Genomic DNA, 25398 nt, shown 5'->3' on the forward strand with positions numbered 1-25398 from the left:
AAACAAAAAGCACTTGTACTTTTACATTTCTCACCGTTGGCTATGTTCAACTACACGGGAGGTATTACTAAAAACTAATGAAAGCCACAATGCTTGCTGGGATCCCAAATACTATGGTAACATTACAATTTGGCACGGAGTCATGGACTGCAAGATCCAGAGAGGTCAGATGGGTGGAACAGTTGGTAACAGAATCCAGTGAGAGCTATAAATTCCCTCTTCCTTCCCAAATAATCTCACAAAAAGGGAGCAAGCAGGACAGAGAGAAGACAAAGTATGGGAAAGAAGAAAGGGAAAAAAAAAAAAAAAAAGAAAAGAAAAGAAAAGATAAAGAAAGGTAACAAGAGGAGAGAAATGCAGAAGGCAGAGAAAGAGAGCAAGAGAGAGAGCACAGCTGTTGGCAACTGAGGAAGAAAGCAAGATAAAGCACTGGGCAAACACGACCAAACAGGACATCACTACTAATTTAAAGAGAAAAGGGCAATGTGTGAAGGTTATTCCTATTGTCTGTGATCCAATGAAGTGATAGAAATGTGCCTTTTCTGTCAAGGATACACAGCCCAGGGAATTCTCCTGTCCATACAAAATGAACCCAGGTGCAGAACGATTTCCTTGTGTCTCAGCCATCTCCTCAGAGAACCAACACAACTGTCCCACGGATGCACAGCTTTTATCGCTTCTCCCTCACCCGCACATACCCACAGCCCTCCTCTCCTCCTCACACACCACAGAGCTGTGGCGATGCCGCTCAGCCGAGCATCTGGACAGTCCGAAGCAGTGATACGCTCCGCAGGATGCCAGAACTCCATTTAACACCCTCGATTTTATTCCCCCTGGCAAGCTCGCGAATACTCAGTGTGTAATCACTCAGAGCAGCGACAACCCCACTCAGCTCACATCATCTCACAATGCTTGCTGCCATCCACATGTGCTTGGCTGGGCCTGCCGATGACTTTCGCACAGATTCACAGCAAGCTTCTGACTGCAGCCCCCAGAAGGTGGGTTTTAACCCCACCATCTTGTGGCACTTTGGAAAAAATTGTGAGTGCTATTGTTGGCACCTTGCCGATAGGAAAATGGAGTCGATTAATAGCTCACGGCCTGTCAGGTTTTTAGATGTGGCCCCCCATTGGGCTCCTGCAAATTCACCTCTGGCAGTCCAAAATCTCTGCAAGGCTTAAACAGTGAATAAACCTCCATGTTTTAGTAGACCAGGGAGTGATCCTCTGAGTTCAGGTGAGCTGAACTCAACCACTGGTGCAGGGAACTGAGTGAGCACTCGTGCCTGCTGAGCAAGAACTGCTCTACCTGGCAAGAGTGGGAGCTTGACCATATTCTTGCACAGACTGAAAGCCTGAATGAAATACTGTGGTTGAGATAAAGTCCTCTTCTTATATATTAGACACCTAGAGCTGAGTAAGAAATGCTTGTTTAATTGCAGGACAAGCTCAAAACATTATTCCATGTAACTAGATTTCCCTACATGGCTGCATACTATGAAAATCATAAATATTTTTATTTAAAAGGAAATGATGGAGTGGTTCTTGTGCCCCTGTATACTTAAGTTCTGAAAACCCTTTAGCTTATGAGATTGTCAGCAAGATCAGTCATAAAAGAGCATTTCACACAGTCTCACATCTTGCCAAACACAAGCAAAATGCAAATGTGAGGTTTATGAGAATAAGCCAAATCCCATCTCCAGTCAGACAGCAGGGATGGCAGGTGGGGAAGGAGGTTTCACCCGAAACATCAGCCACATCCACAGCCTGGTGTGTCAGCACAAGCCTTCACCCATGCCCCTGTGTTGCCCCTGCCACGGGGACAGAGACATGAGATGCTTGTGTGGGGAGGTCAGCTGGGATCTGCAGCCTCTTGGCTGCCTGTTGCTGTCACAACTACAACTCGCCTGCCTCATTCCCTATTTGATCAAGACAAAGGGACCTCCAGACTCATCCTATTTTTAATCAATAGCGAGGCAGGCAGCGGGAATTCACTGAGAAATGCAGCTACTGCACAGTAAGCAAGTGTATTTGCTTGGGTTTGAGTCAAAATCACAAACCCCTTTGCCTGATTTGTAGAGGTGCTCTAAGGTTGGTCTGTCTGTCTAGCTGGTGATGCTGCTGAGAATCCAAACAGCTTAGAGCTTTCTTGCTCTGAAGAAAAGGTAAAGAGTAAATCAGAACTGCCTGATCTCCTGTGCTTTCCCACAGTTGCTGCTGAGGAGTACGCAGCCTCTTAAGCAAGCGGCACAACTGGCTGGGAAAGAAGCACAAAATATCTCAGCCCGGGGGGCTGCACCCCACCGCACTCTGGCACCAGCAGGGCACTAGGAAGGACACGTCCCCAGGGGAAGAGTTTTGTAGTGGCCATAGCACACGGGCTGTACAGAGCTGGGTAGCTGTATAGAGTAACAATGCTGTGAGACCTCAGGGACATGAAATGAGACCGACCAGGTTCAGAGACGCTGCAGGGACACGTGAGAAATGTGGTTTTCTGGTAAGAGGCTGGATGAGTACTACAAACCATTTTCCATGAGTGTTGTCTCAGGTTTTCAAATGAGTTCATTTTGGCCGTGCTTATGCCTCTTTTGTATTCACTTTCCATGAACGTACAAGCAGTGGAGATTTACATACATGAACACTTGCAGAAAGTGAATTTAAAGCTTGCATGCTTGAGCACTCACAGATAGACAATTAAAGAAGCCAGACAATGACTTAACTGTGCTATTTGTAACTCAGACCAAGTGCAAACAGGCAGAGATCTTGAATGTCAGGGAGTGTGGTAGTGATGACAGAAAATTACAGAGCAACAAATACCATACACTTTGTGTATTTTCTACCCTAACGTGGAGACAACTTGTTAATGCAATAAGAGGACAGGATTCCCAAATTTTCTTTCCAGAGCAATGGCACTACAGCAATTGAATGAGACAGATAAGGATCAGACTTCACCCTTCATAGTTAAGAATATGCAGGAACACACTGTAAGAAGAGGAAATTAAATGCAAAATGCAGCTGAGTAATAAATCTTAGAGTAGCTTAGTTTCTCTAGGAATGATGCCGCTGGCAAGACGTGCGAGATCTAGAAGTTTTCAAATCAGAGCTCGTTGGAGAAATTTTGACGGAACTGAGTATCTCAATGGAATACGCAGTTCTTTCAAAATCAAAACACTTTGCTAAATTCGGTTTATTTGGCCAAAATTTTATTCTGGAAGAGAAAATGGGAAGAAAGTTCTAACAATATTAGAACATTGTGTTTTGACATTTTTGGAAGAAATCGTTTTGCTTTTGCACTTTTAAACACTTTTCATTTTGGTATTAAAAGTTGCTTTTGCCCTAGATTATATACTAAGAGGAGATTTTTTCAAATGTCATAATTGAACTGAAGTTCATGAAGGAGGAATTATATAAGCTAAACAAAACATTCTGGCCAGCCTCAAACACTTTTTGTTTTTAATTTTCCTTCACAAAGAATTTCAAAAGTTTCAGGTTTTGTTCCAAACAAAATCAGGTTTCAAAGCCTTGTAATCGTTGGCGAGGTGGAAATTCAGTCTTTCTACCCTGCACTACAACTGCAAGCGATCCAAACTTCGCTAATCCTGTTTACTTGGTAATCCGGTCACACTCGGAGCTAGAGCGCTGTTTCCCAGGATGGAGCTCTTCCACAACATCCACTCAAGGGACAGGTGCACTCTGTGCTGTGCCCGGCAGCCTGGCCCTTGGATGTCCAAACCGGGGTGAGCTGGGGTGAACCACGGCCCCTGCGGAGCCCCTGACCTCAGATCTGGGCATGCAGGGGAGGCGGCACTTTGTCCACACATCCCGTCCCTTCACACAGCAGGGACACAACCTGTTGTACATGCTGCTGTGAGGACCAGGGAGGGATCCCGCGTGCCAACATTAAATTTGCCACCACACTAGCTTACAGATTATCTTCTTTATAGATTAACTCCCGCTCTCTAGCTGCAGGACAGAGAAGCCCTTAATACAAGAAAAAAAGGTGTATAATGAGTTTGCAAAGTCCAGGCATTGACATTTGAGTTCAATGAGCCCGTCTGTGTGTTTTCAGTGAAGTCTGGGCCTGGCGTGTGCAGCATCTAAAGGAATAGCTCATGATGGACAGACTGAAATAATGCTCTGCTCTTCCCAAACCATAACTTGTGGTCACTGACCTCTGATTCATATAATCTTAAATATACTCTACTACACCCAACTCTGTACATTATGGAAGGTATGTAGGGAGCAGAGTTAATGATGGAGATCTAATGGCATTGTACGACGGTCTCTGCAGACCATTTTCCTTCCAAGTTGCTCTGGAGAGGAGCTGTAAGCTGTGACTTACACAGCACCCTGAACTAGACTGAGCTTGATGCAGTCACCAGCATTCCTGCAGGTGTCCTTGCCCAAAGGGCAGTCTCTGCTCCTTCCAGCACGTCTGCTGGTGCAGCTTGTTACATCGCAGTACAAGCAAAGGCAGCAGAAATTGGGTCCAAATAAATAACATGCAATTCTTCACTTTTGGAATTGGAGTAGAAGGAGTAAACAGCTCCCCTGAGGAATTCATCTGGCAGATGTGAATGGTCAGTGTTTCTTGGCACTCCACTGCTTTCTGAAATTAAGGTTCAGCTCCCGGAATTCATTTAACTCATGGGCAGGGCCAGAACACGGGGGCCAAACACAGGTATTTCAGCCAGGGGCATTACTTCAGGGACGCAGTGTATTTATTTGTCCTCTAGTTCTGTTCTTGCTACATGCAGGTACAGCCAGCCACCCTCTCCCAGAGGTTCCCACCCGCTCTGTGGCGCTCTTTTTTCTCTGGCCCAGCCTCTCCGCTGCCATGACTTTGTCCCTGCCTGTGACTTACCTTCTGCTTCCCGTGGGCTCCAGTGCCCCGAGGGATCACAGGGCATCGGGGAGGAGGCGCTGAAGGCATACTGCACCAGGACTCTTCCTTCCACACACAGATCACATGCTGATCCCACTTCTCTAGGAGGCCAGGAAAACAGGAAAACACACCACCTTAGTAACAGCCGACTGAGCTGCTTATTCAACTATAGTAAAAACAGTAAGACTTAGAATTCAGTTCCACTTAACCCTCTTTACTTACAGCACTGACAAGAGTGTTTTCTGACCCTGATCTTCTATAGATTTGGGCTAACGGCTTGTGAAGACAGCATCTGTGTGAGTCCACCAACAAATACAAATACAATGACAGCATCCTGTGAAACCACACTCAGATGTGTCTTGTTCTTTTTTCCCTACCTACACCTGGATCAAGCCCTAACAAAGGAAATATGTGTTGTTCAGCGAGCAGAGCAGAGAAACAGGTCTCAGGAGTTTTCAGATCTATTCCTGCTCACACCATGGATTTATTGCATGAACCTGTGGCATCTGCAGGACTGTGAGGGCCTTGGGCTTACCAGTGATTAGAGGACACAGCAAAGTCCCAGACTCTGCAAGCACCAGACAGAGCTGCTCTGTGAAGCACGACTTTGCTAAATGTGCAAGGACCTGCTTTTGGAGGTGTCTCACCACCCCGATCACTAGAAGTCTGGAAAGGGGTGGGTTATGATCATACAGACAAGAACATTCCCTTAATCCTTTCCACAGGGGAAACTGGATTCAGTACCTGGCAGCCTTGGTACCAGCAGATGGCTCTTTTTGAGCTGAAACATCTTATGGCCCCATGCCATCAGATGGCATGACGTGGCATTGGGAAAGGCACTTCACTGCCCAACAGCAGCATTACTTCAACTAGACAACAGGTCTGATACCAGATGCTGTCAGTAAAGCCCTATCAGCAGAAGCTGATGACCAGGAAAGCCCAGTTAAACACTGATTTACAAATATTTTTGCTAATACATTCAGAAGGTGAGGGTTTAAGCTGATGTAGACTAGTGTAACTCTAATACCTTCCCTAACATTAAAGTGATTTATATCAGTTGAGGACGTGGCTCACGCAGTTCATCCCTAACATTCTTTGGAGTCTCACAGTTTGGCACCAGTATGACCCAGAACGTGTACTTTGATCCCAGAAACTTGTTTATTATTCTTAATTCACTGTTCTGCTTTAACGAATGATGCCCACCCAAAACAAACAAAAGAAGTAGTGATCTTAAGAGAACAAATGCATCTAGGAAAGAACAGAAGTTTTAGGCAAACAATTTGTGCACAACACAGTGCACTCTATAAACACCCCAAGTAAGGATGGAGCCAGCAATTATTATAATCAGACACACAAATTTCAATCATCTCCCATTGTGATTTATTTCAGCACAGCTTTGCAAAGGGCACTCTGATCCTCAGGCAGAAGAGGACAGCAAAGTTACCCCCCCAGCCCTCCCAGGCTGTGCATCCTTGTTTCCCTTTGGTGCTACAGACGACACATGCTCAGCTGCTCTATGGCTTAGCATCTCCTATTTGTTGACAGGGATCTATTTGAAAGTCAACGTTCAGTTGGCTTAATTAGGCGGAAGCAGGGATTGTCGACAGGGGGGACTTGGAATGAAATCAGTGGTAAAACTCGTATCCATTTCAGTATGGCCCGCCGCCACCCCTGCAAAGAGACAGTAAATGATTGAACCAGCAGACGTCGCAGAGAGGGATGCACCTGCTGAAAACATCTGACGGGATGAAGTGTGGCAATGGGGTAGAACAGAGGAAAGGGAAGCAAAGATCTTCCTTGTATGATCTGTACCAGTCATAATGAACAAACCTGGGCATGCCGTGAGTAACTTCTCTGCTCTCTGTCTCACTTCACCCACCTGTATTATTGGTATGATGCCACCTCCCTATTTCACCTCTTAACCATCCATTTAGCAGTGGTTTAAGTGTTTAATTCAGCATGCCTAAATAGTATATCCAAAAAAAAAGAAAATCAAGAATCTGGAAAAAATGGGACCAAGAAATCAAAATGTAGGATTATTATCGTGCAGTTGTTTTTCAGACACATCCACCAACAGTAAGGATAGAAATCCCTGCAATAATAATATTTCAGTTTCTCTACAAAGAGACTCCTGCATTAGTGCTTGGTCCTGGATGAGGACAGGGCTTTGAAAGCCAAGTTTCCACAATTAGGACTGCTTTTTACTCAAATTAGCAGCTATACAATTTCATCACAGGCTGCCATGGTGGAAAAAACTGTAGGCTTATGGACAAACATTTCCTTTTACCAGCAAGGACTTGGAGGTAAGAGAAATCACAAGGAGCATCATGTGGGAAAGGCTATGAGCAAACTTTCTCTTTTTACTTTTCCAGTTTGGGAGCCAAACTCAACCCTGATGTAACTCCACTGGCTGAAAGGAGTTACACAGGGGATGACTCCTGGGTTAAAGATTTTGGTCTGCAGACTCTTGCACACAAATCCTGCAAACAGCCATGGATGTCAAAACTAATTATGGAATTGTATTTACAGGCTTATGAAAAGCTAAGCCAGATCCTTACACCTTATGTAGCCACTGAGAGCAAGACAAAATGAGCATAAAATGGTTCAGAATGCTGTTAATTAGGAATGATAGCATATCTGACACCTTATACACTGGTACACATGATTTCCCAAATTGCAGGGTAATGGAAAATCTAGACTTTGCTGTTTTCTAATAAACCAAGTACTGGGGAAATTCCAGCTTCTGAAGTTCAGAGCACAGGAGGAATTAATTCCTACAGCATGATATTCCAGGGAGGTGGATTCAAAACACAAAGATTACTAGTGAAAAACAAGCAATTCTCATCAGGGCTGGCATCAGTTTAGTGGGCAACCCCAAACCAGTAAAAATCTGTCATTCCTTTCAGTAACCAATGCCTGTTTTTGGACTAAATTATACCTGCTTGCTTGGAATTCAGTATCAGTGCCCTCCCCCCCCCTCAAGGCACTGAAACTTTCCAGCAAGATTTAAGCAAGCAATTATCAAGCCCAGCCATCTAGATCTGGGAAACATACTGGCCAAAATATTTGCTTGCTAAGAATGAGATAGCATCAGATTCATGGAAATTAATACAGTCACCTCAATGAAAACTTGGAAGAGCAGATGCATTCAAAGTTTTCTGTCCAAGCAGAATCTGCTGCAGAGCCCTATTACAATAACTGTTTACATCCCGCCTACGCATATCAAACAGGAGGCGCATGAATGGATGCTTAGCGACAGCAGATGAACGCATCTAATACATGCAGTCAGGAAATGAATAGAGTTTTCTTCTTCTCACTTGTTTTCACTTGTTTTGTTGGCTCTATTATTATTTCATTATCACATATTATTATATGCGCATGTGACATTTTCATGCTTTTTTTTTTTTTTTTTGGTGTGTGGTTGTATGGGGAATGGCAACTATTCCAATCCCATAGGTAGCAACAATAAGAATAAATGCTTGGGTTTGATGTATTTTATTACTAAAGATGTGTAGAAGTTCAACCAGCTGCTGGAATTTAGGGTCAAACACATGCTGGCAAATTTATATGCAGGTAAATGACTCTCTGGAGCAATACAGCACCCATCAGCTGTATACATGAACTAGGTAAGGAGAGTCTGCCAGGGAGATTTTACTTCTGTGCACAGCCAAGGCATGAGGATACAGGATGGGCACCCCTAGACCCACAAGAACTGTGACTTAGCAGTATTCTCTGTCCCCAAAGCCACATAATCACAGAATCATAGAAACACCTAGGTTGGAAAAGACCTTCAAGATCACCACATCCAACCACAATATTCAGGGACATCATGTAATTTCTAGAACTGAGGCCTTAAGAGAAAAGCACCAAATATTGTGGCAGTGTGACACTTGCATCTAAGTAGGGAAGAGGCATGGGGTCCTTTACCCCCTTGCTTCATCCCCCTGCAGCCACAGAGCTGTCGGGACCTCACCCACACGTACAGCCAGCCCAGGGTTACATTTTTAAGCACAAGGCTAAGCTTTTCCTTCCTGACTTTCATTAAGCAGAGGTCACTGCCTATGCACAGCTCCAGAGAACAAAAGGGACTTCAATTGCACAGAGTGCACCTCCAGTAGCCTTGTAGTTTGGATCGGGAGAGGGCTTTTGAAGTGAAACTCTTCATCTTCCCCACCTGCAGCGCTCGGAGCAGTCCCACAGCTCAGAAGCTGGACCCTGTTCTGCCGGGAGCCGCAGTGGAAGACGTGTCCCCGGACCACACCTGATGTGCTCCAACCCATGGCATCCCAGCCACAGGACCAGGCTCGAGCTAGGCTGAGGCAAACACCCCTGAAGCCCCTACTGGGTTGACGTCAGGTCTTCATTAACGACTGTTTTGCGCTAGAGATCTACTTATATTGGGCCACAATGCTTGCTAATGTAGCCAGAGCCATTCAGCCTTTTAAGGCCCTTTTACGCTGTCAAAACAGCATGGAAGGGGCCTCCGAGCATTAGAAACCAGGCCCAAGGCACTCAGCAGTTGAGTATCAGTCTTCTGTTTTATACATGAATAGTCCCATTGAAGTGAATGAGTTTATTCATTCAAGTGAGGCAAGTAAAATTTGGGCCATGGTGTGCACTTTGTGTAAAAATATCTGCGAAGATTTACAGTATTCCCACACACAGATAAGATTATACTTGGCCAATTTTACCTCCTACTTGTCTTGCACAGTGACCCAATTTTGCGAATTGATACAGGCACGTATCTATCCCCACACTGCCGGACACGCGGGTACTGGGAGTTCAGCACATGGGCTGCATTAGTCACTACAACACTCCCATCACACGTGTTTTGATTAATACATCAGAAGTTTGGGCTTGTTTTAGACAGGGCAATTTATAGATTTCAGTGACATTTTACAGTGGTCACAGCAACATTTCTCTATCTGTTAGTACTCAGAATCCCATTTTAACAAGGAATTGGATGCAAAGTATTTGGAACTGTCTCTTTAAATCTGTTCAGTAAAACAGCACATGGATTTGAAAACCCAAAGGATATTTTTTCTAGAAAATCACTACTTAACATATAACTCTGTTATGAAATTTTAGATTTAGCAGGCTATCCACTGTATGTCATTTAAGAAGCAACTAACTCGGGGTTATTAAGAACATATTGATTGAGTTATAAGAAATATGTAATAAAGACATATTTGGTTACATAACAATTAACTCTGCATCAGTGTGCTTTAAGAGGCAGATGGTATTTATTTAACGCACAGTCAGTATCTTCTGAAATCTAAATTAAATTGGAGAAACTTAATTTACCTAAAAATGATTATGGGCCAAAAAATTCTGAATTAATTTTCAGAACTTCACATAAGTCCTTTTCACCACATAGGGAATAAAAGGATTCAGATGCAAAACTGCAATTAAACCAAATACTGTTCAGAGCACAAGCCCCGTCTTTATCAACTCCTAATATAATTTGATTCCCCCACCCCCCATATTCATCTGCCATAAAAGTGGAAAATCTCCTCTGAGCAGAAAATGACAGCTATCTGCCTACTCCCATAAAGTGCAGGCTGGACACCGAAATGGCCACGTTGTCCTATCAGGGCTGGAAGGAGTTTCACCCATGCTTAAGGTAGTGGCTTTCAAGGTGCTCTCTCCGAACAAAGCAGCAGTGCTGAGACAGCTGTTTGGGTGCTAATATGCTTGTAAATTTGGCCTCCTGCAGCACGCACTGCTACAGTCCTGAAGGACACTCAAAGTTTGTTCTCTGTAAAATAACAGAGCAAGATGTGGAGAGGAAAGGCAAACACCCAAGGTGAGTTAATGGCAATGCAAGATGGTTGATTATTTAGGAAGGGCTGTTCCTACAGCACATCCAGCTCTGTGCTGGACACCCTTGTGTTCTGAAGACTGCCCAGTTGCTCAGGTTATGCCTGAGGCAGGGTGGCTTTGGCTGTGAACTGTTGTGTGGTGCACCTCTTGCCCACAGCCATGCATTCATTTTAATTCCTCTGTATTGGTACAATGGAGCTGCGAGCCATGAACATGTGCACATACACATGCTGTGACATACACACTCTGCTCATGGTGCAGCACAATGACACTTGTAGGATATTCAGGGCTTTAAGGATTTGATTGTGCCTTGCTCAATTCCCTTCTCAGACCTGCAGCTCAGGGAAGGAAGCAGCGTTTGTCCTCTCCCAGGTCCTGCACCTCCTGCCCTTGGGAAACTCCACTGCCCACGAGCTCTGTGCTGTCACGGCAGTAGAAACAAGATTCCCCTTGTCCTTGGAAAGGAAACGTGCGAGAGGAGAAGGGGGATCATGCAGACAGAGCTGAAGCCCACAGGTACTCATGAGCAGCAGTAACTGCAGGAATCGCAAGGCCAGAATTGCTGATTGAAAATTCCTCCCATAACATATGGAAAAAGATTTGCCTTTTACATGGCAAATCAATGGCTCTCAACAGAGTGCTACAGGCTGAGAAAGGCAGAGCAGAAAACAGATCAATAACCTCCTCAATATGAACCAATTTAAGAAAGAGCCTTAACCCAGGCTGAGTGTAGCACATGTTAAAGCTGCTCTGTAGGAGTGGGGCCCCAGGCTGCTCCCCTGCCTCCCCTTCCCCTTCAGTGGAGTGCAGGAGTACAGAGCAGCGTGTGATCACCTTTCAAAGAAGTGTCCATCGATGGGAGGAAACCACTCCAGGGTGACAGAGGCGGAGGTCCGAGCCACAATCTGGGGGGCAATTGCAATAGGAGCCGGCTTCTTCGCAGGCTGCCAGCTTTGGTAGACGAGGTCCAAGTAGCAGTGCATCCTGGCCACTTGGTTGGGCGTGAAGGAGTCGGTGCAGTCATCATCTGGAATTAAAACAGAAACCGTATCAACCGCACAGGAGTCACAGTGGAAGCAAGAGAGAGAGAGAATTACAGCCTGGTGAATGGGAGCTTCTCGCAGAGGGCAGGATGGGGCCTTGCAGCTTTCAAAAGTTAATGGCCTGTGAACAAATTAGCACGGTCATCACTTGGGGAGGCAGGTGAAGGGAAAGAGAAGTTAAAAAGGAAAAAAAAAATAAACCAATAAACATTGCCTCCCTCTGGTTCGGAACACACATGAAGCACCTAGAGATCATCCCAAGAGAGGACAGACACCTGGAGGTGATGAAACTCAAAGCCTCCATGCAGCACCTTCTGGTCAGGGCTGGGGCTACCAGTGGGCCTCTGGATTTAGAAGGATTTCACATGTAAAAGAACATCTCTGAGTGGATAAAAGGATAAAGGACAGCTAGTGCTAGGATAAACCAAATAAACTGGGGCTCATACAAACTGTGTGCAATGGACTTTTGCAGTTTTCTTAACTGAAAGAATCTAGAATTTAAAAAAAAAAATAGTTAACTAACTTTTAAAAGTTCTCAAAGTTTCTAATGAACAAATAAAAATGTTCTCAAAGATCAGTTTAAGAAAATAATTTATAATCACTGATTAACAAGGGAAAATTTTGTTGCAGTTGAATAACTTCCATCACCATTATGATTTTAATCCATTTCTGAAAACTGCAAAAAACATTTTTGATATTTCAGATTTCTTATTCATTCAAAATGGAGAAATAAGTTGCTGCAGAATTTCCCATAAATATCCATTTCTCATTTCTTACTTCATCTGTTTTTCTCAAACATGGTTTGGCAACAAAAACACATCTAGTACTATCTGAACATCACACGATTTTACAACTGCAATGCCCTGGAGAAGTAGAAAATTACCAGTTCTCCATTGTGCAAATCACAGAAGGAATAAATATGTTATGCAAAGTCACCCAGCAAAGCTACGCTGAAGAACTTGATGCTAGTGCTTTAACCATTTTTCTGGTACTCTTCCCATCAGATGAACAGCTCTTGAAAACACAGTGTTTCTCCACGTATGCCTGCAGAATTCCCAGCCCAGTAAATCTCAGTCCCAGATGGGACCGCTGCACGCTGCCGCGACACAATCAACAATGACAGTTTTGCACAGGTCAAGTACTACGCTCTTCTGGGAAGACGCAGGTCACTGAAGGCTGTTCGAAGAGCTGCCTGCCTGCATGTAAGTCGGCGGTTTGATGTAATACCACTGCTAGATGCTCTGATGTCTTCAAGTCCATGCCCTGTGAAACTCAAAAAATATGAATTTGTTCTAGAGAGAAGTGTGAATCTGCTGGCTAATTTAAAAGCTTACCACATCTTCCCTGAGCCACAAGTAAAAGGAGTCGGCTTCGCTTGGGATCCTGCTCAAATGCCAGCCCCAAATGCAGTCCTGCTGCCACTGAAGGGGTAAGGACACACCAGCTTATAGGCTCCCCTGTCTCTCACCTAATTTCACCGAGAGGTGAACCTTCCCTCGTCAAACATGCACAGCACCACCAGCACAAAAGTATCCACAAAACGCCGTGGTTTTGCAAAAAGCCGCTTTAATATGACATCTCTGGATTTCCTCAATAATTGTCAATGGCCTATCCCTAAGCATGCTGTAAAAGCCATAAATATTCTTCACGGAAGCCCAGAAGGAGACAAAGGCCCTTAATAGCCATCATAAAGGAACAATAAAATATATATAGGACAAAGCAGTGAGACAATGGCACGGGAGAAAGATGACCTGCATTCTCAATCTGCTTAAACATCGGCACAGGCTGGGGGCAGGAGGGGGTGAGGGGGAGAGATGTTTCACTTACCACTCGATTTCAAGAAAGGTTCGAGATCCTCAAATGAAATTATAATTAGAGAAATTCAACACACTTTGCTGGGATGATTATTCCACCAGAATTCAGAAGCAGAATTCCTGCTGTTTTCATACAGAGTGGTCTAAAAGACTAGCCTTCCTTTTATTTGGGAACACCACAGCTAGGTGGACTTGTAAAAATAATAAAAAGCTTTTCTCACACTTCTTGATCTCCTAGATATTCTCACTTGCTATTTTGGGGAAAGAGAAGTTACCCTTTAAGTCGGTGCTTTGCTACCAAGTTGGGGGTGACTGGACAGATTGATGTTGGATAGGCAGGAACAATGGGATCAAGTTGTATATGAGCAGCAAAAGAGGAAGGCAAGAAAGGCGATGTTTAGAGCTGCATGACCTCAACCTAGATGTTTCAAAGGTATTTCTACAGCGATTTGATATCCTGATATGATTTTTATTCCACTGGCAACAACAGAAAAGCAAACAGATTCATGCATGAGCTCTAGAGATACCTATCATGTCGCTTCACTTAATTTTTCAAGAAAAAAAAAGGTTTCTGCTCAGCACACCAGCACATACTTAGCTCCCAATAGCAGATATGCATCTCTGTGCTCTGCCTCTCCATCTCAACTCTCGAGACAATTGGCAAGGCAACTTCTCTTTGCAAGACGAGACCTCAGGGTTCTGAGACATGCACGCACCACCCCTTTTCACATACACACAGGCAGACTTGGTGGAGGGATACTGTAAATCTCAAGTGGCACCGAGTTATTTGTGTGAAATGACCAGCAGACTGTTAGCAGGCATGAGACTTTCTGCCCTGCCACATGCACAGAAGTGCATAACACGTTTAGGAGCTGACTCAGTGCTTGCATGCTTCCCCCTGAAAACACCTTCTAAACGAACAGAAAAATAAAAAGAAAACTAAACATCACGTTTAGCTAGTGCCATGAAGGGCATGAAAGCATTTATGTTATAAATCATTTCAATCTGTGCCTCAGATGACATTAAACATTTTGCTTCCCTACAGTTTTATTACAGAATAAGCACTCTTGTGACCTTTTGAGTGGGCAATCTGTGTTTCTGCCTGTAGTATTAAGGTGCCCTTCAGTGGCTATGATTGTATTGGTCCCCGTTAAAATGCTGTGGATGCTGTCAGCTCAGTGTCACAGACCTTCAGCACAGCTAGACCCTTCGACCTGAGATAAAAAACACAAGCCCAGGTATTCCCTGTTCCTTCTGAGAAATAACAGGGGATCCTTCAGCTCCCCCTGAACTTCCTGGGGAGGAGCAAGGAGCCCACCCTGCCCTTGTCTGATGGGCAGGGGTCACAGGAGCTCATGCCCTCTTTGTATTATGTTCTCATAGTAGAAGTGGTCCCTTCCAACTCGGGATATTCTGTGATTCTATGGTTCTGTAAGTGCTACAAACTAGCATCCCCAAGCAACAGAGCTGTGCCAACAGAAGCCTGCAAAACTGTAGCTACAAAATCAGGGGGTTGCTTAAAAAGCTTTTTCCCCTTTAAGCGTTGGTTTTACCACACTGGCACAGAGCTGTTTGCACTTCTAGAACAAATCAGCACACTGTGCTGGTAGGCTTTGACCAGCAGAGTAATCCCAATCCAGGTGCTGTCCCAGTATTCACACCCTGATGAGGAAACTCAGGTGTGAGTGATGGCAGCTCAACTGCAGTGAATCTGAATCAAACAACAAACATGGTATTTGAACGGACAGAATGCACAGAGGCATGAGCAGCGTCTCATTAGATGTCATTCCCACAGTCTTGGTGGTATCAATATTCATCTGACACGTACTGTCTCCTGAGGAGAGGATAAACAACCTCTGAATTTGAGTTGTGCAAAGATTCAGATCAGGCGTCAAGGTTCCAGGAAAATAGGGTGTCAAATTTGCTGTAAAGCCTTCAAGAGCTCTTTTTTAATGCTTGCCTCATTTCTGTCCTCCCCCAAGCCTTCTACCTGATAATCACATGAAACTATGTAAAGTTGGGGAAAACTCAGAGAAGAAAAACGACAGAACTGGAAGGATTTCCTGAGGCCATCACATTTGGTCCCCATCAAGACCAGTCCTATACCAATGGACACACATGTCAGCAAAAAATCCTATACGAAATGCACTGCAGAAATCAGAGCTGATATTGCTGTTCTCAGTTCCCACCCAACCACAGACACCAGCAGCAAACTGAGGAAGCCCACGTACCTGCATAGCTCATGAAATTACTGAAGGGCGTGTTTAGGAAGCTGTGAAAACCACACGTATCATTGCCAGGTCCCGGATCCCCGCACAGCTTGTGCTTAGGAGCGGGGTTGGTGTCACTGCAGAGGTCTCCAGTCTCAAAGGAGGGCTCCGTTTCCATGCATGGATCGCTGCAGGAGAGGATCTCTGAGATCCCCCGGAAGACATGGTAGAGCCCCAGGCTGTGCCCGATTTCATGGATCATCGTGTGAGTGTGGCCAGGAATCCCATAGAAGGAAGGATTCAGCACGATGCCACCTGCAAGGGGAAAAGAAAAGAGTTTCTACATTTGTCTTGACTTCCTCAGAACAGCAAGAGGAAGATTCACCAGCAGTTCATGGGATCCTCTATTGGATGTCTTTGCACAATCAAGCGCATTGCCTGCTCAGAGGAACTGCACAGCAAGGTCTGATCTCATCCTTAATCTGGGACCCCAAGGATGAGGAATCATGGGACAAAGACCAACGTCCTAAACCAAAACCACGGTGAATATTGGTCTGGGCAGAATCATTCCACTTCAGCACACTAAATGATCTGAAAATGCACAGTACGAAATAATTATACATATGATTTTTTGAGTTAAAAACCTACACACAAAATTGAGCATAACCAGTGGAAAGACCAATATTCACCATGGTTTTGGTGCATTTCAAACCATGCAATGCATTTGAATCAAGCATCAAACAAAATGTACCTGGAGCACTCTCAGTATGTTATTACGCAGGGTAAATGTAAAATACAAACCCACTAACTTCTGAAACACCCTAAAATTGCACTAAGTTGCACCAATATTTGCAAACTAATACCTGGACAAAGAAAATGGAAAACACCCAATGCTGGGAAGGGGGAGATATCTGTGGGGTGTGCTCTGATCCTGTAGACAGCTTTGAAGTATCTGTCAGAAATACACTCTGCTCATATACTCAGGCAAGCCTAGTTTGATCTGAACTGCACAGTCCACTAATGAATATGCATAAGTCTAATGTGTCAAAAAAAAGAAATCCTGGAATGTGATAATTCTGAAAAAAAAAATAAAAAACGCATGGTTGTTAAATATGTGCAAAGAAAGCCAATGGTGATTTTTTTGTTGTTGTGTGAATTATGGGATGTGTAGATAAGCAAATAGTAAATTTGTGAGGATTTATAGTATATTGAATTAATCATAAGCATTATATTTTTAGCTCTGTTAGATGTACCTTTGGATTTATTATATGCTTCATATTTTCTTTATTTAGCTTATTGACCTCAACTTTTCCAAGCCTTTTATTTAAAACTGTTTGTATATATTACCTACCATGAGAACAGGAGACTGCTTTGTAAAACTAATAGCAGGAAAATAAATCTTGGGTATGGTACACTAATAATTTAGTGACAATGAGGAGAGAAAAGGCTTTGGCAGGAGGAACTTTATCAGTGACTATAGCACAGGGAAGATGAGATCACCAGCTTCTGATGCACCATAGACTCTTCATTCTCATCTGCCTGGAGTCTTTTGTTGCAATAACCACGGAATTACAGGAAAATAAAACTGAGAAGACTCAAGAAACCACCTAATCCAGCTCTCAAAACAACACTGGACCAATGAGGTCTATGCCATCCCTCACATATATTGGCCTAAATGTCTCTTTATAACCTCTGATGATATGACTGCCCCAGCAATCAACTTCAGCACTCGTTATCCTTACAGCTGCAAGGACTTAACTCACATCTAATCCGAATTGATTTTTTTGGCAATTTAAGTTCATGACTTCGAGTCCCGCTTCACACCAATACAGAGAGCAGACCATTCTCCTCCCCTTTCACCAGCTTTTGTGAGATCATCACCTTCCTCACTCCAGGCTTTTTTCCTTGAGGCCAAATAGCCCTAATCCAGTCAACTTTTCCTTGTAGCTCAGTTCTTCTTGACCTCCCTGTCTGTTCTCCTTTGCTTTTCCCAGTTGTCTCATGTTTCCTTCAAGTACGGTGTCCAAACATGACCCAGTGCTCCAGCTTTAATATTACCAATGTTGAAGGGAGAGGAAGGACCACTTTGTATGTCTTGCAAGGACACAGGCACAGACAGCAAGAGAGAAAAGACTTCCCCTTTGCACCTGGGCACATGTGAACACATGCACACAGTGGAGTCACAGGTGCATGCATAAATATACAGTTAGTGTAAAGAATTGAACAGCAAATTTAGATAGACACAAAAGAGTGAACAACATTACTCACACTGCAACATCATGCCTACTGTGCCACATTCAGAGCATGCATGTCCTTTTCACAACACTGAGCTGGCTCTCACACTAGTTCTCCACAAGCCTCATCAGCTGTATACAGACCTCCAAGTGTGCAGCTACTGAGCTCCCCATGTTCCTAGTGTCCTTATCTCCCCTTGATCTGATATATACTCTGATTCCTCCACAGCTTGGGCTCTACCCAGCTGGAGCCACTCACACCCGGAGAGCACCTTGGTGCATTGTGCTGTGGGGGTCTCACCCCACAAGACCCTTCCAGAGTTTGTTTTCAAATGTTGGGAGTACTGGTGAAATTCCCCAGCAGGATGTGCCTTCATAATAAAGGCTGGCTAAACAGTTCTGGCATTGGACAGCCCTGAGGCAGCTGGAGAGGGAGATTTTATTTTTGCCTTTGTTGAAAATTTATATTTTTCACAGCTGTCAAGAATCTAAATCAATTGCAGTTTTACAGAAAAGATAAACTCCCTCACCCAGACAATCTCTATCCCAGCCTTTAGATCTGCACCACAGGACATATTTCATATTTTTTATTAAGTACATATTGGATTTATAGAAGAGAGTAAAAAAGATTAAAGATGAATTCTTACAGACCAAGCACAGGTCTGGGAGGGCTATTATGACAGGAAATTATGGCCATTATTTATTTATTTTTACTTTTTTTCCACTGCAAGTCAACTTCAAACTGTTGGCTAATGTCTTTTTTTTCTCTCTTTGGTCAATGAATTCTGTCAATACACTGTAGGAGCTGAATTTAAATTGTTTTGCTCAGGCATGATGTTGACAATTAGCTTAACGAAGTGACAGAAGAACTCATCAGGGCTTTGGGCAAGCCCCAGCCCTCTTGCAGAAGGTTCTTCTCGGTGCTCTGGAGTTCTTCCCTTGTTCTCTGCTCCCTCCCATGGCGATACCAAGGGAAGCTATGAAAATACTCATTTAGGGGTGAATCAGATCTATTCCTGCCTTATTTCACTCCAGTAGGAACAGCAGGGATGGTGTTTCCCAACAGCAACCAGAGCTGCTGTGGGGCTGGGGCAGGAGTAGAGGGTTGCGGTACTACAGAGAGAAATCACAGCAGCATGGGGGTTGGTTGACACTAGGGTTAATATATTTCTTTGTTTTTGCCAAAAGATGTTGCCATGGAGAAAGCTCACCAGTGGGCATTCACAGCTCCTTCTGTTTCGGGTGCTCCCAGCAGGAGCCTGTGGAGATGGGGCTGGAGGCAAGGCAGAGTGGAAGTGGCTTCACTTCCAGTCCTGCTCAGCAGGAGATTTTGTCTGGATGTGTGTCAGTGCCGGCTCCTGGGAAGGGAAGTTTGCTCACACTTCTTCCAGAGCAGCTGCAGAGCTGGATTTCATAATAAAATGCTGACTAACAGAAGTAGGGCAGCCAGCTCCAACTGCTTGGTCTGACCATGGAGCCTCTTGGCTACAGAGATAGGTGACTATAAAGAGGTGTTAACGTCGGGGTTTGGGGTAATGTATTTCTGAATACAGAAAAGTTGTAGTTCAGCCTTCATAGCTTTAGAATGTATGTTTAGTATGCTTTAGAATAATAAACACCATATTTGCTGTCCTCTTCTGGGCTTTATATTTGCCACATCTTTTTTTGTTTTGCTCAGTGTGAGCTTGGATAAGGAAAAAAGTGGCTCGGCCTTTCACAAAGACTGAACGTGGCTAAGGCTGGACTTCATCCCCAGCCTAGGGAGGTCTAGACAGGGTGGAGAATCATCTGGAAAACTTGTAAGAATCCTTGCTGTTGTAAAGATGACCAGATCAGGTTTTCAGCCTGAGGGAGGTTGGTGCAGTTCAGATAAGTACACACAGACTCAGACGGTGCCTTCTGAACCTTTTGAGGTTTGCATGACATTTTGCAAGCAAGACAGATCCAGAACCACTGGAGGTGTTAGGGCCACGGGTCATTTGTTAGGTTGCATAGCTTTGTCTGGACTCTTGGGTTCCAACAGCCATAGCCAGCAAACTACGTATGAAGCATGTAGGCCAATCTGCAGGGTAGCAAACTCTTCCCAGTTCTACTCAAGCACGTTAGAAATACAATCTCTCAGCAGTTTGCTCTTTTGCACATTGGTGGAAAAAAATAGTAACAAATGTTAACTGTAATCTGAAAAGAAAATTAATTGGACACTTACTAAGTGATGAACTAAGGATCATAACACAACAGGTTAAGGTTAAAAATTCACCTTTGTCTGCGTTCTCTCACCTATCCCCCCAAGTCTTCTTTGCAAAGTGCTCTCATGGAGTGAATGCCCTGTAAAGTAGCTTCACTTAAAAGGTGAAATACTTTCAGCTTGACATCATCTACAAATACCATAATATGCTTTGGGTTTATAACCTAATATTTTCCTGGTTGTGAGCCAGTATCTGGGAATCGTGAAATACTTTTTTTCCCCTGACTATATATTAGAGGAATGATAAGAAATCAGAACAGAGCTTAGCGCATATTTGTCTTTCCTTCTTAGCGCCTCAAAAGAATGCTTTACAAAGAAGAAACATCTTTATCACTCACCTAGATGCATCAAGGCTTCCTTGTCCCAGGGCCAAGTTGCCACTCCAGCCAGCTCTTCCTCGGAGGAGTTGGCAAAGAAGATGTTGAGGTGTGTGGATCCATCCAGCTTGAGTATGTTCTTCAGTTCATTGACATCTAAGTATGCTCTGTAAAAAAAAATAAATATATATATATATATATAAAAAATCAATTTTTTTCTAATGGTAGCACAAAAAGCAACAAAGTATTGAAGAAGTGCTGCAATCCAGGCAAAGATCTTATAATATCCTGTGTATCAGTCACCCAAAATATTTTAATAACCCACTCCCAAACTTCAATTACTTTGCATTCATATGGTGAATCTCATCTGAAGACTTCCAGCCATTGCTTAACCACAGCCACAAAATCCAAGGTAAATACATAAAGCTGTCCATATTCCTAAGATAAGTATAGGAATCTATTTATCATGAGTGTAATTAACCACGTATTATGGTCAGTAAATCTTTTTATATCAGCAGTTACCTTGCACATTTTCTCTAATCTGTTCCGTGTTTTTACCTATAATTCTCCTCCACAATAACAAGCTTCAGGTCTTTAGTCTGGCACCAGCTCGTGACACTACTCCTTTGGCACCAGCAGCATTATTTGTGCCGAGATGCACCAGGTCTAACCCTGACACAGGATGCTTCTTAGGGAATTGCTATTTTAATTAGTTTGCTATTTCCAGCAAACAAAGTTGTAACAAGGAGAAGGGAATAAGCAACACAAGGTTAGATCTGCTGTATTTGAGTCTTGCAAACTAATAACGTAAACCAACCAAGCCTAAAAACAGGCAAAAATATTACAGGCAGGCAACATGCTTCCATCCCAAATTCCCAATTACACAGTGTTAAAAATGTGGAAAAATACAGATAAAAATCAGTCTCATTAGAAATCCCTTAAGGCAGAATAAGTGGGTCATGCCTGTGTTCAAAGACACACTGGTACGTTCATCAGCTTCTGGCCTCAGACCAGGAGGAGAGCTGACCAACAGAGGGGGAGTCTCTTTCTTCTGCTGCCCCCCCCCCAAAAAAAAAAAAAGCCCTGGGAGAAATACTCTGAATCGTAGCACTGCTTCAGGATCAGCCTCTCTTCCTAATAATGTGTCTCCCTTCTGCCTTGGGAGACAGACCTAGCGTGCCTTGCAAGAGATTTCCCATGGAGTGGCTGGTCCCCTACCATGACATTCCCAAGGCTCCTTAGGTGCCCCAAGATAAGCACAGTTTCTTAGCTTTTGGGACATCAGGAGGTTACAATCTGCTTGTGGGCAAGCAAAGCCAGTCTCTTAAGCCACTAGACGGCCACTAGAGTTACTTTTGGCACTCCGCAAAAGAAGTAGACATTGTCGATGCCTACAGGAAGAGCGACTCGCCGAAGCGCATGCTCTGGTGCTGCTCGGAGCAGAGCTGCAGAAAGCCATAAGAGTAAACCTCTAAGTTCTCTGTCTCCAGCTCACGTTGCCTCTTGATACTAGGTGCTGTAGTGAGACCTAAAACATGGATGAGTTGTGCTGTCTTCACTTGACAGGTGGAAATAATGGAAAGAAAGATCACACTGTGTCATGCATGGTTGACCAGCTTGTTAGGGAAGGACACTGTTAAGGTTTTGAGCAGTTTGTTCCTTCTTCCTTAAGTCCCCCTTTCCATCTGTGCATGGGTATAGATTCATGGAGCTTGTACAAACCAAATGCACTCGCCTTCAGTAAGGTTCCTCACATACTTTGCAAGGCTTTTGTTCCCAGAAGGGTGAAAAAAAAACAGGGGAGTTGGATCGGCACCAAGATCTTTCTGTCCTTCCCTGGAGGACTCCCCAATGGAAAACACATTCATATTTCCACAATAGCTTCCCCTGCCACTTGCTGAAGTCATTGCCTCCAAAATAGTTCATGGTTGGGTGTCCCCAGGCCCTCGCTGACTCATGGAGGAAGACGTACTCTTTGGGGACACCAATGGAAGGGTATGTTTCCATTCCATACAGTGTTTATCTTCCAATCAATGCGGATGACATCCTGAAGGACAGGTCAGCTCTGTGACCCTTTACAGATTTCTCATCTCTCCACTGTTCCCAACACATCTTCTTAAAATACACAGATCTTTCCCTCCAGCTTGTTCTGCAAGTATCTGTACAATGATCTGTGGCCGTGCTTAATCTATTTCCAGGATCTTCTTTGTGCTTTTGAAAACATCTTTTCCAAACATGGGGACGTAGTTAAGTGTGTCCATGAGCAACAGTTTGAAATTACACGAGAGCTAATGAGCATTTCCAAATGAAAGTGTAAGCGTATTGGGGGGGGGGGAAGTGTGACGGAAGACGTGTGCACATGCAGGGACAATGTGCATGTTTGCACACATGTCAGCATCGGAGAGAGAGAGCAAAAGTGTAAGAGAACGTGAGAGCAATGTGATACTTTGTGCAAGAGAGAAAAGCACAGAAGCAGAAGCATTGCATGCCCCTGAGTAGAAAAATGTTTGTGTTTTGTATCACTGTGGGAAGGAAGGGCTCGCTGTATGTATTTGAGGCTGCAGTTGTTGACTCTGGATACAGATGCTTTATTGCCTATGCAAATCCCTGTAGCAGTAACTACAATCACACTCCCCTCCTGAGATTACCAGTTTTATCCTCGCTCTTCTCTTATGGTTTCAAATTATTTAAACTGATATTTCTTTATTCTCAGCTGTCGTTTTGCTTATTTTTAAACAATCCAATCCCCACTTAAATCCTCGACGCACGGCCACAATCGCTCTCTCAGTCAGCTACATGCAGGCTGTGTGCTCCAGCTCTAGGGCTGTTCTGTATACGGGTTATTACTGCAGACAGCATTTAACTAATTGGCTGGTGATGTCAGTGCATCACCCAGGCTGGATTCATGTCTTATGTAAAGCCACTGTAATATGTCACTTGGACTTAGCTTTATGGTATTTCTCTGACCACTACTTCTCTGCTAGACAGCAGAAGTCTGCGAAGGAGCAGAATATGTTCAGATGGTGTAAGGGCAGAAGGCTAAGAGGGTTTTTTTAGTAAGGGCTCTGCACAGGAGTAGGTGTAAACAGGCCATGCTTGGAAGAAAGTAAATGCAAGCCCCTTTGTAACAGCACTCTGCAACCCCCAACACATAAACATGCTAAAGCATTTAGCTCAGGCAAATCCCTTGTAAGCATGTGAACATGTGCGTGCATGAACGGAGGTGTGAGTGTAAGCAAGGGTTTGGGCTGTGCACACATGCGAGCCAGCCAAGAGTATGTATGCAAAGGAACGTGTGTGTGTAAGAGATAAAAACATGAGCTGGAATTCCATCCTCTCCTTCCTCCCCATGTTTCTAATAACCTCCCATCCCTATCCATCATCACCACATTCCTACACTCAAGGAGGCATAAATTAACTACTTTTGCAGTTCATGTCCAACTCCGTAGCCGCAGGCAGCAGACCCAACAGTTACCAGGTCAAAATAGTTTTCGGTTATTGCATTGGACTGGGCTGACTCCCCCCTGCTGCTGCGGCTGCTTTGTTATCAGCCCAGGCTATCTGACCCAACGCAATCTGCGAGCATTGCTTACACTTCTCAAGGTTATGTGGGTCCCCTGACAGAGGACATAATGTCTGTCACATGGGCTGGTGCCAAAGAGAGCCAAAGAGCCCAGCCTTTCCAGCACTGCCAAACTCGCATTTCAAAGACATGAGTGCAGTCTTGGAAAGGGATCAAAGCCTTTCCAACTGTCATTAGAATATTTCCTTTATGCATCTCTCCGTAAGTGCCAGCAACATATTTCATAAAATTCATTGGCTCGAGATGGTACCTCCAATATAAACCTGAATGGGGAACTGTCAGGGCAAGTCTATGTGGAAAACAAAACAAAACCCAAAGCACAACAAAACACGTGTAATTCCTGTAATGGAAAAAACATACGATGCTGTGAGCGTGCCTAGCTCAAGAAAGCCTAATGAGCCTATTAGTGCATCATAAAAGGTCTCCTTCGCTGGAATCTGGTTTAGACATAGAAATTCTATGGTCTGTTTAAGGCCATTTGGGACATCGTATCAGGCAACATGCACATTCCCACCCAGATCTTTTCCCTGACCTATTTGTCCAATGCAAAGCTCGGGTTTGTTTTTTTCCTGCGCTCTGAAAGCTGTGCTGTACGGCAGCTCACTCTTACCCAGGAAGCCCCAGCCCTCAGTCAGGAACAGGCAGCCCCTCCAGCGCTCCAGTTTCAGCCTAATGGAGCCTGTAGCTCACCCCGCAGCGCCTTGCCACCGCCCCATCCGTCACACGAGCCATTATCCCCGCATCTGTCTCATCTGTCAAGCCCATTTCCTGGCCATTCGGGCAGGGGCTTCTACATGGCAGGACGTGTTTTCAGGTAGCGAGGCGAAGTCCCTGGCCAGCAGGCTTGTCCCCCGTGCCCATAGCCCCATCCAGCCAGGGGGAGCACCGTGAGGAGCTCCCTTCTGCTGGCCCTCAGCTCCAGAGCCTAACCCAGCGTCAAACCTCTGCCCTTAGCTACGCACGTCTGACAACAGCTTTTTAGCTCAGTCGGTATCACGTATCAGGTCCAATCATATTAAATCCAGCCCCGGTCACTGGCGTGGAGCAGTTCTGTACGTGGCTGGCAGCTCTCCCTCCTCCCCCAGGTTCAGTGCCACAGAGCAGCTTGCCCTGACGCAGACACGGTGCAGCCTCTGCACTCGTGGCTGGTTTTGCGTGGAAGCCCTTATTGTTAGGAAATGTTTCCTACTGTTTGCTCTGAGTTATTCTCTATTTGACTTTGTTTTGTTTTTATTCCTTCAAAGA

At 44.4% G+C, this 25398-nt stretch overlaps 1 protein-coding gene across 6 annotated transcripts in view; it reads right to left on the minus strand.

The window, feature by feature from the left end:
* Window positions 1-25398, minus strand: part of PAPPA (pappalysin 1) — a 361581-nt gene that overhangs the window by 108131 nt on the left and 228052 nt on the right. For all 6 annotated transcript variants that reach the window (XM_084494331.1, XM_084494334.1, XM_084494332.1 and 3 more), the window contains 4 exons: window positions 20592-20737; window positions 15796-16089; window positions 11542-11734; window positions 4864-4985 (listed from right to left, as the gene is read on the minus strand). In XM_084494331.1, coding sequence (XP_084350457.1) covers window positions 4864-4985; window positions 11542-11734; window positions 15796-16089; window positions 20592-20737 — 755 coding nt within the window. The remainder of the gene's footprint in view (window positions 1-4863; window positions 4986-11541; window positions 11735-15795; window positions 16090-20591; window positions 20738-25398) is intronic.

Source organism: Aythya ferina (assembly GCF_964211825.1).
Source record: "Aythya ferina genome assembly, chromosome: 20".
Classification (NCBI taxonomy): domain Eukaryota; kingdom Metazoa; phylum Chordata; class Aves; order Anseriformes; family Anatidae; genus Aythya; species Aythya ferina.